Below are 15568 nucleotides of genomic sequence, written 5' to 3' on the forward strand. Positions count from 1 at the left end.
GGACTCAAGGTGTTTTTTAATAGAGTGTTTGTGATGCAATGCAGTCCCTACATTTATACTGTATTTCTCCTCAAGGTTTTCAGTAAAATAACCCCAAAATACAAAGTACAAGACTTTTGAGTTGTACATATTGAAATACAACCATAATGACAAGCACATTACATTGTGATTTTTCCTTAGCTGCTCCAGCACTTCACCTGCTGATCTTTTTTACTTAGCTTTCCACAACTACACATTATTCACTTAAGTTTTTAAGTATTATGAAAAGAAGGCAATAAAACTGATCTGAAGCTTTATGTTCCAAATTTTAGCCATGAATCAAGCCTGTAAAAAGATTATAATGGCAACTACATATACAAAAAGCAACTAATGCTCAGTTATAGTCCTCATTCCACAATTTGTTTGTTCATTTACTTGCTATTTTAATATATAGCAAACACCAAAGAGCATAATGCTTTATACCTGGCCTAGACTTACTAAATATACTGCAATAATAAATAATTCTTTCCAGGATTTCATGGCACGAATTGTTCTTCCCACTCCTGCATACAATTTGTTCCATTCTTTAACTGGGATATAGATCTTTGCTCCATTCTGAGGGTTCACTTACAGACTGATGATCATCACTTAGGGTGTTGGCTGTCAGCTTCCACAGAAAACAGATAACTTGTTTCCTAAGTAATTAATGTTCAGAAACATTCCTTGACAATTTATTCCTACTTCTTCATTACTCTTGTTGCTATGTTTTTCTTACTACCCAACTAGAAGCTCCCTCATTCCAATTGTTTTGTATTATATCTAATGCATACAGAAAAACTGTGGAAGTCAAATTGTTTCTGCAGTAAGAAAGAAGTTAAGTGACTGCGTTTGAAGGTCAGTCAGCCTCCCCTAATAACCAGAGAGAAATAAGAACTCAAAACAGTTTCCCTATCTCCCAACATTTAAAATGTTAATGAAGTAACTTCCCCTCAGCTTCTCTTGCATGACTAAGGGAAACCTGCAGAACATTTGTGATACAGACATGCAGAAGTCAGGTTTCCTAAAGTTACAGAGGAAGCCTCCCATGGGAACTTCAACCATGCTTACCACGCCTCAGGAAGCACATACAAGGAGACTGTGCTCACCCTGAACTTGTGCTACAACTCTGCCTTCCAAATTGGGCCCCCTTGAAACCCCCAAAGAAGGTATCCCAGCTTGTGTGCAGTTTATTGACTGCTTGAGACAATTAACAGGTTTGAAAACTGTATGAACATTAATTTACAAAACTTTGGTATGGTAACTTTCTGTTCCAGTATAGTGTCTAGGACACTTTGTACATTTGTATTTCCCTATAAAACCCGGTTTTATTGCAGTGAGTTGTATACAGTTCTTAAATAGCCTAGATGTTCAAAAAGGTCAGATTTATGTATGAGAATTTAAGCTTTGTTTGTACTACTGAACACTTTTCTCCATTTTTATCTCCTTATTAACCTATCTGTGAAGTTCAAATTCATTTTTCCTATGCTGTAGGGACAACCCAAAACTCCCTTACGTGGTTTCAAAGAATTCAGATAAGCTCCACAATTCCTTCCTTTTTTCCAAACAAGAAAAAAGGTTGGTTCTAAAGCATTCCTTAAATATAAAGGAAAACCATATAAACCTTTTAATACTTTTAATAACGTCCAAAAGGATCTCCTTCAGATAACATACCAGTATGAGTTTATCAGACATAATTCAAAAGACTTCCACTACAGGAAGATTAGCAGAAAAACCAAACCCTTTGTCCGTGACAGTTACTTACTGTATCACAATAACAGCTGTGTTCAAATTGGGAAGATACAGCTCCGAAATTCCTCCTTTTTGTTGTGCATACAAAAAAAAAATACTCCAAGAAACTCACCTACTAACTTCCTCTGGCATTCTAGAAAATTTCTACCATGCTCTACAAGGCACTTAAAAATACAAAATGGAAAAAAAACATATGAAGTGGTCCAATAGAATTTTTTTTCCATTTTGCATTCATAGCAAAATGAATATTCACTTATATATTCATTTCCCTCAAAATAAGAAACTGACAGACACCAGTCCTGACCAATGGAGAGAAGATTCTTAGCTTATCAACATAATCACAGACTAAGGGCAGCACCAATTTCCTGAAACATGATTTTACCATATATCAGAAATAATATTTACTGTTTTTCAAAGGTTTTTCACTAAGTTTCTGGATCAAGCCAAAAAATCCAGCTCTTCATGCAAAGAACTTCACTTCTTGTGTTTGTATTGTATTATTCTGTTTCATCCTGCTAAACAGAACAACATTTTATAGCTTAGATGGGAAACAGGTCTATAACAGGCATGCAGCAGGCTCCTAAACCTACCAAAACCCCCCAACAAACAGATCTGGCCACTAGATGGCCTGGAGACAGCAATTTTATGCAACGTGGGCAGCTACCACTAGATGGTGGATGCATATCGCTAAGTGACTGCAATATGCAGGTAAGCTCAGCATAAAGTTCATTTTGCTACACTTCACTTGCATAAAATGAAATTAAAGAATTCTAACTTATTCTTATACTTAAAGCTATCTGCCCCTGCTTCCATCCCCAAGATCTTCCAGTGCTGTACTTGACAGTCAGGGAGGAAGTGGGAGAGCATATCTGGAACAAGACATTTGTTCATTCTGTTTCACTAGAGAGCAGTTCCTGATACAGTTCTCTTACATTTTAACTATGCCAGGGAGTTTATTTGAGGCTTTCTGTGATCTGCCACCTCTACTTGCATTTAAAGATGTCCCATTCTGGGGAAAAACCCAAAAGACAGCCTTATTATAAATTTCATTTTAATTGCTGCTCTCCTAAATCTGCTTACATCAACTTCCTGGAGACTTTTATCTCCTTATTGGACAAGCATGAATACACGACCCACACAAAGTATACCCTCATTATGTTAAGATCATTTTTCATTTAATTCACCAATTTCCTAAGAAAAATTACTAAAAACTAACATTTCAGGTCTATTACTATCTACAACTGGTTTTGTGAACTCCTCATACTATGAGCACAAACAGCAAGTAAAGTTTATCAATTTCCCTGTGTAACCAGTATCCATTATAACCAACACATTCCAATTAAACACACACTTGCATAAATACCTTACAATGTGTACACACTCATTTTATGCACTTCCTTCATAGGCAAGCAAAGTCTACAACAAAATAGTCTCAGAACAATCATGAAAAATTATGATCTACACAGTATTTTTGTCCAATGTTTAAGAGTACTGTTCTGTGCAGTCAGACTCAGCTAAATACCTATTTGAAGAGAAGGTTGCCAATTTATCCAAGTACATACTTGCATTTTTGAAGGTGGACACCAGGTTCTGGGAATGCAATTTTGGACATCTGTGACTTAAAGGACTTAAGACATATTAAAGCAAACAATTCCCTTGGCCTCCTAGTGCAGTGCTAATGAAGGCCTGAACCAGAATTTAAAAGGAAGAACAAGTTCACACAATAAAGGAACTAAATAGGTTAAATACAAAAAGTTATGTTACAGAACATAGAAAAGGGAAAAGAAAATAAAGTAGAAAAGAAAAATTAAGTCATACTTCCCTTTGACCCCAAGAATATACTCCTTCTCTGCTCCAACTACAGAAAGAGGTCAGTCTACAAAACTCACTTTGCTACTCTATAAACATCTTTATAGATTTGTTTTGTGAGGCAGACACATATATTTTGATCCCAAGAGGCAAACACCACATCATATACCAACATAAAAAAACCTGTGAAAGCATCGTAACCTGCATCTGCAACTGTTAAAGAGATTGCAAAAAAGACTACATAAGAACTTCCACAAAACCTAGGGTAAAAGACATAATTGAGGCTTCAGTGGATAATCAATCAGCTTTAATCATGATGAATTCTCAGCAGAACATTTGGTATATTCTCAATACCAAACTTCCATCCAGGTTGCCAAACATTTATTGCAGAAAGGGCAAAACCCTCAGAAATTCAGAATAAATAAGCAATTTGTAAAACTAACACAGCTTCCTCGTAGAAACAGCTTCTAGCTGCTAAATCTAACTTTGCTTAATGCAGTACACAAGTTACAAGACATGCACCGTGTACACACAGTACATGACAAAGAGCTACAGGAGGGCTTGTTGAAATCAGAGATTACCTGAAAACAATGCATTTTTATATAAACAGTGGTTAGTTCAACCTGAAAATGAGTAGGGTTGGATTTGTTCCAAAAAATCAATCCATGTTTGTTTAATTCACTACACTAACACCAGCAACTTTTATTCAGCACATCACCTCTCTCAATTTTTTTCCAGTTAAAAATCAATTGCCAGATTTGTGTGATCTGGTCTTTAATTCACGTTGGTGGTCCAACCAGAAGATGATAGAATTTCCAGTGCTAGACCTTCAAGCATTTACTATAACTTTGCTTTGTCTCCTTATCTGCGACAGATGCCACCAAAGAAAAGGCAACATATTTGCTGTATCTGGAACAGGAAGTGTTTATATTTGAGCACAGGCAGAAAAATCTGTTCATTACAGTACATTATTGCAATTTATCACAGCTCTTTTATACTCCATAGGAAAAAGGCACAATTAAGATATACCTCAGTAGGTCTGGGATACAAGATAACTTACTGAAAAATGCCAACATGAAGATGCCATCATTGCCCACTCTAAGCTGATCTGCATCACTGAAATCATCCCGTGGTGGATACTCTTCTTCCTGGATTTACAGGTTAGTGATAATTTAGTGAAAAGTTTAGAATAACTACCTATAGGATAAAGTATTAATCATGCTTCTAAAGCTAGAAGAAAATTTACATTCCTGTAACATGTCCACATAAAGGAAGTTTTAAAAAAAATAATTTCTAAGTATAAAACAAATCTTATTTGCTGTTTATATTGACAGAGCCCAAATTTTCTGTAGAAGATATGTACATACTGTCTGTTCATCTTAAATGAAGCTAGAATTATTCCAGATTAGTACTTTGACAATGAAAACCAACATACATTTTTTTAAGGTAACTATCTTGATACGTAGCCAAACTATTAAATATTTTTTTGAAAAGACATCACACAGTATGCTCTATACTTTTCCTGCTGGAAAGGTCTTCTAATAATTTCCTTAATATAAAATAAAAGTTATAGAATAAGGTTAGTATCTTAAGTTCAAGTGCTGATGCAACAGCACTGCACTAACCAATTTTATAACCCACAGAAAAACATAAGGAAGGCAAAGAACACCTCCAGGGTCACTAGAGGGCGCGAGCACATTAAAAGTGTCTGAAAGGCTTCCAAACTCAAAAGGCACAGCACTTGAAGTAAAACAAAAGCAAACAGAGACGTCAGTCAAAACCATCTAAAGATTTCTCCCATTGAGTCAAAATGGACCTTAAAATAATGAAAGTGAGATATGCTTTGTTTCTCAGCACTCGATTTTGAACAGAACTTGGCGGGTATTATATATGCAGTTTTAGGAACAGGTGGAACATTGCTCCAGCAAACACAAGTTTTCACAATGACAGTTTTCATCAGGCTCTTTAGGAAGTGCTAACACCAATTAAACACCATTTTTAAACTTAAATGAGTAACATCAAAACAATGCAGGATGATACAAGTTAAATAATGTTGTCAGTAGTAGCAGTAAAATGGTCTAAACAGAAGCACAGGTAATTCTTTTCCTAATTTTTCCTCCTATTACCATAATGTATTGGAACTGACATAAGAAATTTCCTATAAAAATAAATGAAATCAAGAGTGATCAAGGGAAATTTTCTTGGCTGTTTCACCCACAAGCACTTACTACAGAAATAATGTTTATGACTAAAAGGGCATTAAACAAGCAGTGACCTAAAGCTCTGTCACATGTTCCCCTTTGTAAATAGAGCAAAATAATTCACCAGGGTTTAGCAATTAGGTTAAAAACATCCTTGAATGACTGCTGTACCAACTCAGAGCAGTCAGCTTCACCCTTAGTGATAGGGCTATGAAATTCCAGCTGTGCTCTGTATTTCAGATTAATTAACCAAGACACTGTATCAGATAACTTACTTAAAAAACACTGCTATTCACACAGACAATTCCAATGGAAGCACAAAAAGCCAGTTAAGCAAGAATTTTAAGGGGCTACAATTCAGCTCCACATAATTTCAGGCATTCCTAAATAGTCATCTTAAGTGACTAAAAAAGCATCAGTTTGTTCAGCTCAACTTTGTTGCAGATACAAGACTGATGATGGAGAGGAAGGGAATGGGAAGGAAAGAAGGGCTGAAACAGCATTAAAAAAAAGAGCTGCATTTCAACGTGTTTATCTCTGAAATGCATGCCATAAAACTTCCTTTTTCAAGTCGGACAAAAAAAAGCAATTTCAATTTTAATTTCACAAGGTCTACAAAACCCATACATAATAATTTTTGACTTTTTAAAAATTGTCTGCTAACTACTGTACTTCATACTGGCATTTCCAAAACAATTAGTGAATTATGCTCCATGTAAAAGCTGCCTCAGAAAAAAGGAAATTTTGCTCAATGACAGTAACAAATATAGTTGAGGCTTCTCTGACGCTTACACATGTGAGAAACACAGGTCAATAAATACAGCTCAGGAACATGACAGCAGATATTTGCAAAAAGCACTGTTGTACTAAGTGTGAACAAGTATTAATTTATCACATTCCATGTCAAAAAGAAAGATTAAAGTGAGTTCTCTTTACTGTCTACAAAAACCAGTGTACAAAAATGTAAGTGTTTAAGATATTAAATACTCAGAATACCAAGAAATCAAATCAGCCTATATCCACACATCATTGGGGATTTTGAGGTTTTATGAGCAGTCCTGCAGACAGAAAACACTAACTGACCACTGCTCAAGCCCCACTAATACTGACTGTCTTTCAGTGCTCTCATTTGATCTGGTTGGTGTCAATTACCCTAGTCTTTCTGCAAAATATAATTGTTTACCACAATTGAAGAATGAAGAACAACTGTCCTCTACATTGATGCTTAGAGTTAAACAGATTTTTACAAAATGCTTCTGTTAGATAGTGGCGTTTTTATCAATGAGGTCATATATTTTATCTTTATTTTTCTTTTTAATGAGAAGAATGTAACGCAACACAAACAAATCTGTAAGATACGTAACACTGTTTCAGTATACCATTGGTTTTTGGCAAATTTAGCCAAGTTAAGGAAGATGGACAGCATCCTTGCTTTCTAAATAAGTTGACATCTGTAGGAACAGAAAGGTTACTGCTCCTATGACCAGAGAAACATCTGAACAGCAAATTATATTATCAACATAAATGGCATGTCACACAGAGTAATTTCTCTAAACAAAAGAATATCAAATGGTACAGAGCATCTATTGAAGTTGAATCTATTAAACCCCCATAAACTTCAGTGTTCTCTGTAGTATTCTGCAAGAGGAGAACTGTTTTTTCTCCTCAATGTTTTTTAGCTTTTTTTTCAAACAGCAATCCAGCATGGCATATAGGGAGACAACCACCCTAATAAAGTAAAGAGTGATATAACTCTTCACAATGCAGTGTTTACATAGAAAAACTTCTGAGGAAAGGGTCAAATTACTTAATAAACCCTATAAATTATACCTTCAGCATACAAACCAATAGGGAGAAATTAATAATGGGGAAAAAAGGCACAATTAACCCCAGAAGCATTTGTTTGCCAGCAGGAAAATTCATAGCAAAGTCTAAACTAGAGAGAACTATACCATACCTCTGGACGACTGAGGAATATTTCATCAAACAGACTCCTAGATTCCCTAAACTGGGCGTGCTAAGCATGTAAAAACAGAAAAACATAAGACAAATGCAACTGAAAAGCATTAAGTAAAAGCCATTCATTGCAACATACAAACAAAGTTATTAAACTGTTAGCAGCATTTTTGTCCATTTAAATTGCCCTTTCAAAACTGACCTTGAGGATTTGAAAAGAAAAAGCCAGGATAACTAATGCTATCACCACTGGTGACACAGGGCTAGTACAATTTCTTTGAAAAAATGAGATCTCTGGGAGCATTTGAAAGGAACACACGTTTATACACAATCTATTCCTGCAAGACAAGCTACACAAAGAATTTTGTAAAATTATTGAAAGTTTCAGTAAATGTTAAGTTTGGAATTTTCATATTATCTGTTAACACAGGCCCATGATGAAACATTTCATATGATCACATTAAAGATATTTTGAAATGGCCTACATGATTTGGGGGCAAAAACTTGAAAGCTGTGTAATAAGTGTGCTGCCCTTCCATGTCATTTTCCACTCTTTTGATTAATGAGTAGATTTAAACCTTCACTGCACACTTTGGAGTCCACCATGAAAGTGATCACCCTCACACATTGCTCAAGGTAACAAAAGGACATTCAACTTTTTCCCATTGTTTACATTATTGCAGTAAAGAGGCAATATATCCTCGTTTACAAGGAAGAAACCAGAAGCTTAGAACACAGCAGAGCACATTTGTAAGGGCACTAATTTCATAAGGCTGAAAATAAAAACTGAAAAATCTATATGTTACATCACTTGTCTGTTTTGCAAAGTGTGTAACATGCAGGTCAGATAATGTCTGCAGCTGTCACTTGTGAAAGTGAGAAAACAATTGAACTTTGCACTACTGTTACATAATTTACTTATCTGTTCTTCCATGGGTATTCAGAGTTAAATCCTTCCCCTAAAGATGGCAAAGCACCACTCAAACTGTAACAAGAGCCTTCTTTCTTATTCCAGCCACCTGCCACATTAAGACACCCTTATTACACAGTCTTAGTCTATCTCAGCGTAAGTCCAGAGGTATTAAATAAGGAAGGGATTTTGTGGAAGCATCACGTGGTAAGATAATTAAAACAGCAGTAATTAAAACTGCACTGGCACTTAATTTTAATAGTATGTACAAAGCTGAAACTCAGCTTCAGCATTTCTTACTTTTCCCCCAAATCCCAACTTTGCAACCTTAATGCTGTTTCTCAAATACAGCTAGTGTGTGTGCATGCATTTGCTAAAAAAAGAAAAAGAAAGAGGGGAAAAAAAACCAAAAAACAGAAGCAAACTAAGCAGAATTGCTGATAAACGTGAGCTCTTCAGCAGTCAGCAAGAATGTGACTTTCAGATACACTTCTGATACTAACTTAGTATTGCCATTAAGTCTAGAATCTTTTAGTCCATCTCTGCACTGGGGGAATGATGTGTTCCTACTGATTTTTCATAAGTGAAATTCTTGTGGTGTCACGTAGTTCTTGAATTTCAAGATCCCCTGTGTGTTCTAGCAAAGCAGACTGTGAAAAAGTTGATTTCTCACTTCATCACTGTATCCAACTCTCTCGCCTCTTATCTCCAGACTCCTTTTCCCTCCCTGGTCCTCTTTTCTCACACACCAGCTTCAGTTCCTTTCCTAGTACTACATTTTGTCCCCACTTGGGCTCCTTTCTCCTCCCATCTCAGTTAAGATTTTTCCCTTCTGTCTCTCATTTAAGTCCTTCTACCCTGTCCATACCATTGCCTTCCATTCATCCTTGCCTTTTCCTATTTTGACTTAGACTCTGCTCCCTTCTACTTACCTCCCTACTTAATCAAAATGCGACTTCTCTTCCCACAACACGTAAGTTTCACAGGGTCAGCCCCAATTGTCCTTCTTCCCCCCCACCCACCACTGAAGAGAGCTGAATATAGTGGCTTTCCCCTTCCCTTCTAACTGAAGGCCATGAATAATAAATCTGCTTCAGGGAACACCAAAAACTGCTGTTTCTCAGGTCCAATGTTTTCACCAAAAGCAGGAAAGAGCAGCCAAAAGTTGTATCTACTTTTAGTTCTCTAATTCTACTCTGATACAGAACATTGAGAACGTTCTCCAGGAACAGCACCTCTGAAGTCCCATCCCCTTCAGAACTATGAGCAGCCTAAACTTTCTCATGCAAGACCATCTCCATGCATTTACAAAACTTGAAGCTGTATTTATCAACTGAGGAAACTAATTTTTCAAGAATTTGTGGTTTGACCAGAGGCAGGCAGACTGCTTGAGGAAGGGCAAAAGATGTTTCTGTTACAGTGACCTGAACTTTTAAGAAAGAGTAAATAAAAGTTTAAAATGACAAGACTAAAAATACTTGCTCTCTTGTTTTGGGGTTTCATTTGTTTTGCTTAGCTTTATTCTGGAAATTGCCTGAACCTCAGGCTGAGTTGTCAAGGGAGATTGCTTGTATGTCTGAAATTTGTCCATCATAGGGTTCTAGATGTGAGAGCAAAAATCTTGCAAGAGATGCACATCCTGTCTGCAGTGTCACAGATATTCTACAAGTTAGAGTTTGGGTTTTTAATGCTCCAAATTTGTAATTTCAGAATAAGGACTTGAATCAGACCAGTATTTCAGCAAAAGTTTTACTTATGTGACAAGCAGTAAGGACAGACTATAAAGAATCCATGCTCCTGTTAGAGCAGATAAAATGTGACAATGGAGATCATCCCCTCACTACTAAAACTTGGCAAGTCAAATCTCCATGGTTTCCTACTGAATTCAATCAAACAGCTTTGTGTGACATCATCACTGGTGATGTTACACAAACCTACTTTAACATCAGCTGTGCATATCTCAAAGTGAGTGTTGTGCACTGTGAAGCAGTCAAGCAAGGACCTGCCTCCTGCTGGGTAAGTAAAGGTTTTTTCCCAGTCACAAGCACATCACAGCCACTAAGATTTTAAATGTATATCAAATATAATCACATTTGACCTCAAGGAAGACGTTTTTAGTGAAAGCACAAGAAGGCTTTTTTGGGTATAGTATATTATGGTCAATAGTAGCTGAATTTCCACAACCCAGAACTTCAGAGAAAAGATTAAACTTGCTTACAAAACTAATATTTACCACTAACTACAGATACCAATCTTCTATTTTGAAGACGATATTCTTCATAAGATTAACTCTTACAAAACTAGAGACACTGGATATATGCCTATTAATTGTTTACCACAGCTCATGTAGGGGCTTTTTTAAGTACTCGGAACATTTCTTTGAACTTCAGTATTTAAGTTTCCATAGATCAAATAACAGGAACCTTTTTTTTAAAAGCTACCTACATGATTTTGGGTCGTATCTCTTCCAGACTGTCAAAATTCTCTCTTCTTCTCTAAAGGTATTTGGTAATTCTTTCATTTTTACCATCCACAACAGTACACATTAGTGATAACTCTACAAAGTTATATAAGTAGGGGATACCTGATTAAGAGTTGACAAAATACTGGATAAAGTAGTAAAACAGGGTAAAAATTGGCTTTTAAAGCTGTTTAGACAGCTATGTCTTTCAAAAGACTGAATATGATGTGCTTTTTATAGTATTCACAAGTAACTTACACTATCTATATAAACATCCAAATATTCCTAAACATCCAAAATATTTAAATATCAATCCACCATTATTATAGTCATGGGTCATAAAATGGGCCAAATTGTTACCAATAAGTAGCCTAACACATTTCACAAAACCGAACCAGAGCAGAACTGTATCACTTACTCGCTGGGCAACTTCAGCTGCTGCAGCTGCCATGGCTGCAGCTTTGGCCTTCTCCGCTTCATCGTACGTGGGAAGAGAGGTAGCTACACTGTATGGAGGTGGCACAGGATAAAACTCATTCTGTGTGTCTGTTCAAAATAAAGAAGTTATTTATTTTTAAACCAGAAAGGTGTCAAGAATATTAACTTTCACATGCACATCATTATTTACCTCTAAAGAATATTTTTTACAGAGGCTAAAACTGAGGATATTTGCATTTGAAGTTCTTAAAATTCTTTTTAAAAGAAAAACTTTTAGTAGTTCAATGGTACTTTGAGCTGCTACCCAAAGCAGAAACCTTAACACAGAAGCTGGCAAGAAATCAACAAATTCATGAAGAAAAAAATCATATTTAGTTAGTTATATCCCCAGGCATTCCAACCAAATGCTTTTTATCTAACCATAGGAAAGATATATACACAAAAATCTTTTTTTAAAAAAGTTTTTAAGTATCAGCATCAATCTATTATTTCAGTCCAGTAATAGCCATCAAAATCGACCACAGACTTCATTTTTCTGTGTTGTAACAGTAAGACATCACCACATAGAATAGAATTATTAACAATATTAATTAAAAGTACTTAAAATATGCCATGAGCTTCCTCCTACACCCAGCAGTAGCTCGTTAAAAGGCTGTTTACGTGATAAAGATTTGTCAGCACAGGTCACATGGTCAACAGATTTGTCAGCACACCAACACAAGGATGTTATATATAGGGATAATTCCACACAGCTATGTATTATACTTGCAAACACTGTCTCAAAGAACAGGGACAGGAAACTGTTCTTTTAACAAACACTTAAAAAATTAGGTTGGCAGCTACTCCTAAAATATTTATTTGGCACATGGGAGACACAAATCCATGTAACTTTACTTAAACAGGAACTTCAATGTTGCCTGCTGCTAAACCTCCCATATTCCCAAGAAAAGCCACAATCTCCTAAGAAAAGGAGCAGCGAATAAATGAATAAAGAGACCCATTACTCATCTTTCATGAGAAGTTTTATCAAGAGCCTTTCGAGCAAAATTAACCTTTTCATGGCAATATTTTCACCAAACCATGTCACATACTAAAGAAGTCTGAAGAGTTTTTTATAAAGAGGCAATGAAACTTGCTAATGAGTTCTAATAATGGAGCACTACTCAAAGATGTAGATTAAATGTGGAAATGAACTATAAGCAGACTTGAATAAAACTATTATTAAGCTAATTAATGACCATCCATTTTGCCTAGCAATTTGGAACAATCAGCGTAATTTACAAGAGTGCTGCTTCTGAACAAACCAAAGGGCTGCACATCAAAGGACAGCTTTTTACTGCAATTGTGTGCATGGAAAAGAAAACCTACATGGCAGCATCATTCCACTTTGAACCAAGAGCTGATTCATACGTGCTCATCCCTGACAAGCTGCTATTTGAGAAAAATACCTGAGGTTGCAGCTGCTTCCACAGCTATGCTACAGTAAGGAGGAGGGGAAGTCTCTGCCTCAGGTGAGGCTGCTGGCTGCGCAGCCTGCGGAGTCTCTGCAGACGTGGAAGGCTGCTCAGCTGCTGAAGACTCTGGGGGGTCATCCTCATTGTGAAGCTTAGGAGAAAAACACACACATTTCAGAGGCATTCAGGGAATACTTCCCATGACAACCTAACACGTGCAGAGACATGTTCAAAGAGAGACAAGATCACTGTCATCAACAAAACAAATTATTTACAAAACAGCATGTGACCACTTCAAGTAGTCCAGCTAAATTCTTTTAGGCAATCAGCAAAAGATTATGTTAGATGCCTTGCCTTTTTTTTCCCTGGAATGTTCTTCTTCTCAGTGATTTTCAGGGAATCTTAAAAATCTGGAGCTTTCCATGTTTACTATATGGCAAAATACTATTATATTAATATTTTAATACCATTAAATTTTTATTCTTATGTACAGTCATAAAATGTATCAGCATATTTTAAAGCATATCAGGTGAGAAATACTATTATTTATTGTATTTATCTTGAAGAAAAAGAATTAAGACCCACATCTACTTCTGTAACTGGGACCTTCATTCTCTTGCATCTTGTCAAAAAGCTTCTCCATGCAAATTCTAAGACTTCAAAATATTGTCCTTTTCTTTACACTCTAGAAACAATCCTTTCCCTACAAAGTTTCAAGTTGTTGGTTTGATTTTATTTTTCCTTGATTAAGATGCAGTTTTAAAAAGACATGCCCACTAAAGCATATATAGAAATAAGAATTTGGATAAAGGAAGAATGCTGATTGAAACTGTGGAATTCAGATCCAGCTGCTAATATCTTTTCTTAGAGAAGATATTTTTTATTATTTTAGCTAACTTGATAGTTCTTAGAACGTATCAAGCTTTTAAAAAGAAAGAGTACTAGAATTAGAGAAGTGCTAGTTCCCAGTAGTGTGAACTGCAAGATAAGATTCCTAGAAGGCAGCCACTGAAGCACCACATGTAAAACCCAGAACAAAAAATAAGATTGTTAAATATATCTAAAAGAAGAATTCTATAACCTCAAGTTGGTACTTTTTACAAACACCCTACAGCAAAATATTATTTCAGTAACAAATATTAAGAATATAACTACAATTATTTTCTATTAGGCACAGTACAATCAGGTTACTGGGAAAAGTGCCTTCTAAGAAGAACACTGAATTTCTTATTAAGCACTGTAACATTGACACAAAAATTGCTTTAATATGCAGATTATATCAAAGTTCACAAAATGGTTGATGTTGAAAGGGACCTCTGAGCCCACCTAGTCCAACCTCTCTGCTCAAGGAGAAGCATCTACAGCTGGATGTACGATACCACATCCAAATATCTTGAATACCTTCAAGAACAGAGACTACATGAGCTATACAGAAAACATGTTTCCAGGCTCAGTCACCTTCACATTACTAAAAATAAGGGGGAAAAAAAAGTTTCCTGATGCTCAGAGGTCACCTTCAAATAAAATGATAGGTGTTTTTGAGGGTTTCTGGGTCCTGAGCAATCAGGTCATTTAATGCCTAATCAGCGATCCAGAAGTAGCAGCAATATGAGAAATATTTTTAGCCATTTTGAGTAGTTAAAGCCAAAGAAAACAAAAGCACTTCAAAATAACCTAATATATTCCAGGATACAGAAAGCAAGTGAGAACACAAATCAGACAACTGTAAAAAGGTTGATCAGATCAGTAAAGCAAGCTGAGAGCTATAAATGTTATGGTTCTAAATTAAGTACAATAATTTACAAGAAAAATCTAGTGTTGCAAAGGATATAGCCAAAATAAGCCCATTCTTAAATAAAAGGAATTTGATTATTTAAAGTATAAAGAACAAAACACTACTGGTATAGTTCTTACACTAATGGCTGGCATACTCACACTGATTTGGGATGTGTGTGTAGTTCTGACTACCCCACCAAAACAACCTGGTCTTTGGGCAGGGGAAAAACTAAAGCAAACTTAAATGGATCTCTGTTACTTCCATTCTTTCTCTCCTGCCCCATTTCCTTTTCAATCATTGCAACTTTTTTCCTTACTACACCACAGTAAATGCTGTCACTATTCTGAAGATACAGAGATCCACAAGCACATCATTGGTCCAAGAGCATATTACTCCTAAAAAAAAAAACAAACCAACAAACAAAACAAAAACACTTTGCCATTCCTCAGAAATTTAATTTTACAACTTCTACATGCTTTCTTGAAAGCTGCTTTACTCCAAATTATCTGTAATATACTAACAGTGGAGTAATTTAGTAGATGATGGAGTTAACATGAAGATCAGACAAGAAAAATATACATGAGACTTCTTGCCTTCAAAGACAAAGTTAATGAGTCATTCAATGGTTATAGCAACTGCAATTAGGAAATGGAAAAATTCCATCCTAAGGGTTCCATATAATAGAGACATGTTATACCCTTAAGTGCTGCTCAGAGTGCCTTTATTTTGTAAGACTTATACTTAGGAATCATATTTCTATTTATCCTCTCTTTTATCATAGAGGCCTCTCAGAAA

General features: G+C 35.8%; 1 protein-coding gene across 2 annotated transcripts in view; it reads right to left on the reverse strand.

Moving 5' to 3' along the window:
* Nucleotides 1-15568, reverse strand: part of NDFIP2 (Nedd4 family interacting protein 2) — a 45013-nt gene that overhangs the window by 13537 nt on the left and 15908 nt on the right. The window contains exons 2-5 of one of the 2 annotated variants that reach the window (XM_058044881.1): nt 12991-13147; nt 11523-11650; nt 7735-7794; nt 4637-4724 (exon numbers count right to left, since the gene is read on the reverse strand). In XM_058044881.1, coding sequence (XP_057900864.1) covers nt 4637-4724; nt 7735-7794; nt 11523-11650; nt 12991-13147 — 433 coding nt within the window. The remainder of the gene's footprint in view (nt 1-4636; nt 4725-7734; nt 7795-11522; nt 11651-12990; nt 13148-15568) is intronic. The other variant, XM_058044882.1, reaches the window with a different exon arrangement.

The sequence above is a fragment of the Melospiza georgiana genome, chromosome 2 (genome assembly GCF_028018845.1).
Source record: "Melospiza georgiana isolate bMelGeo1 chromosome 2, bMelGeo1.pri, whole genome shotgun sequence".
NCBI classification, from domain to species: Eukaryota; Metazoa; Chordata; class Aves; order Passeriformes; family Passerellidae; genus Melospiza; species Melospiza georgiana.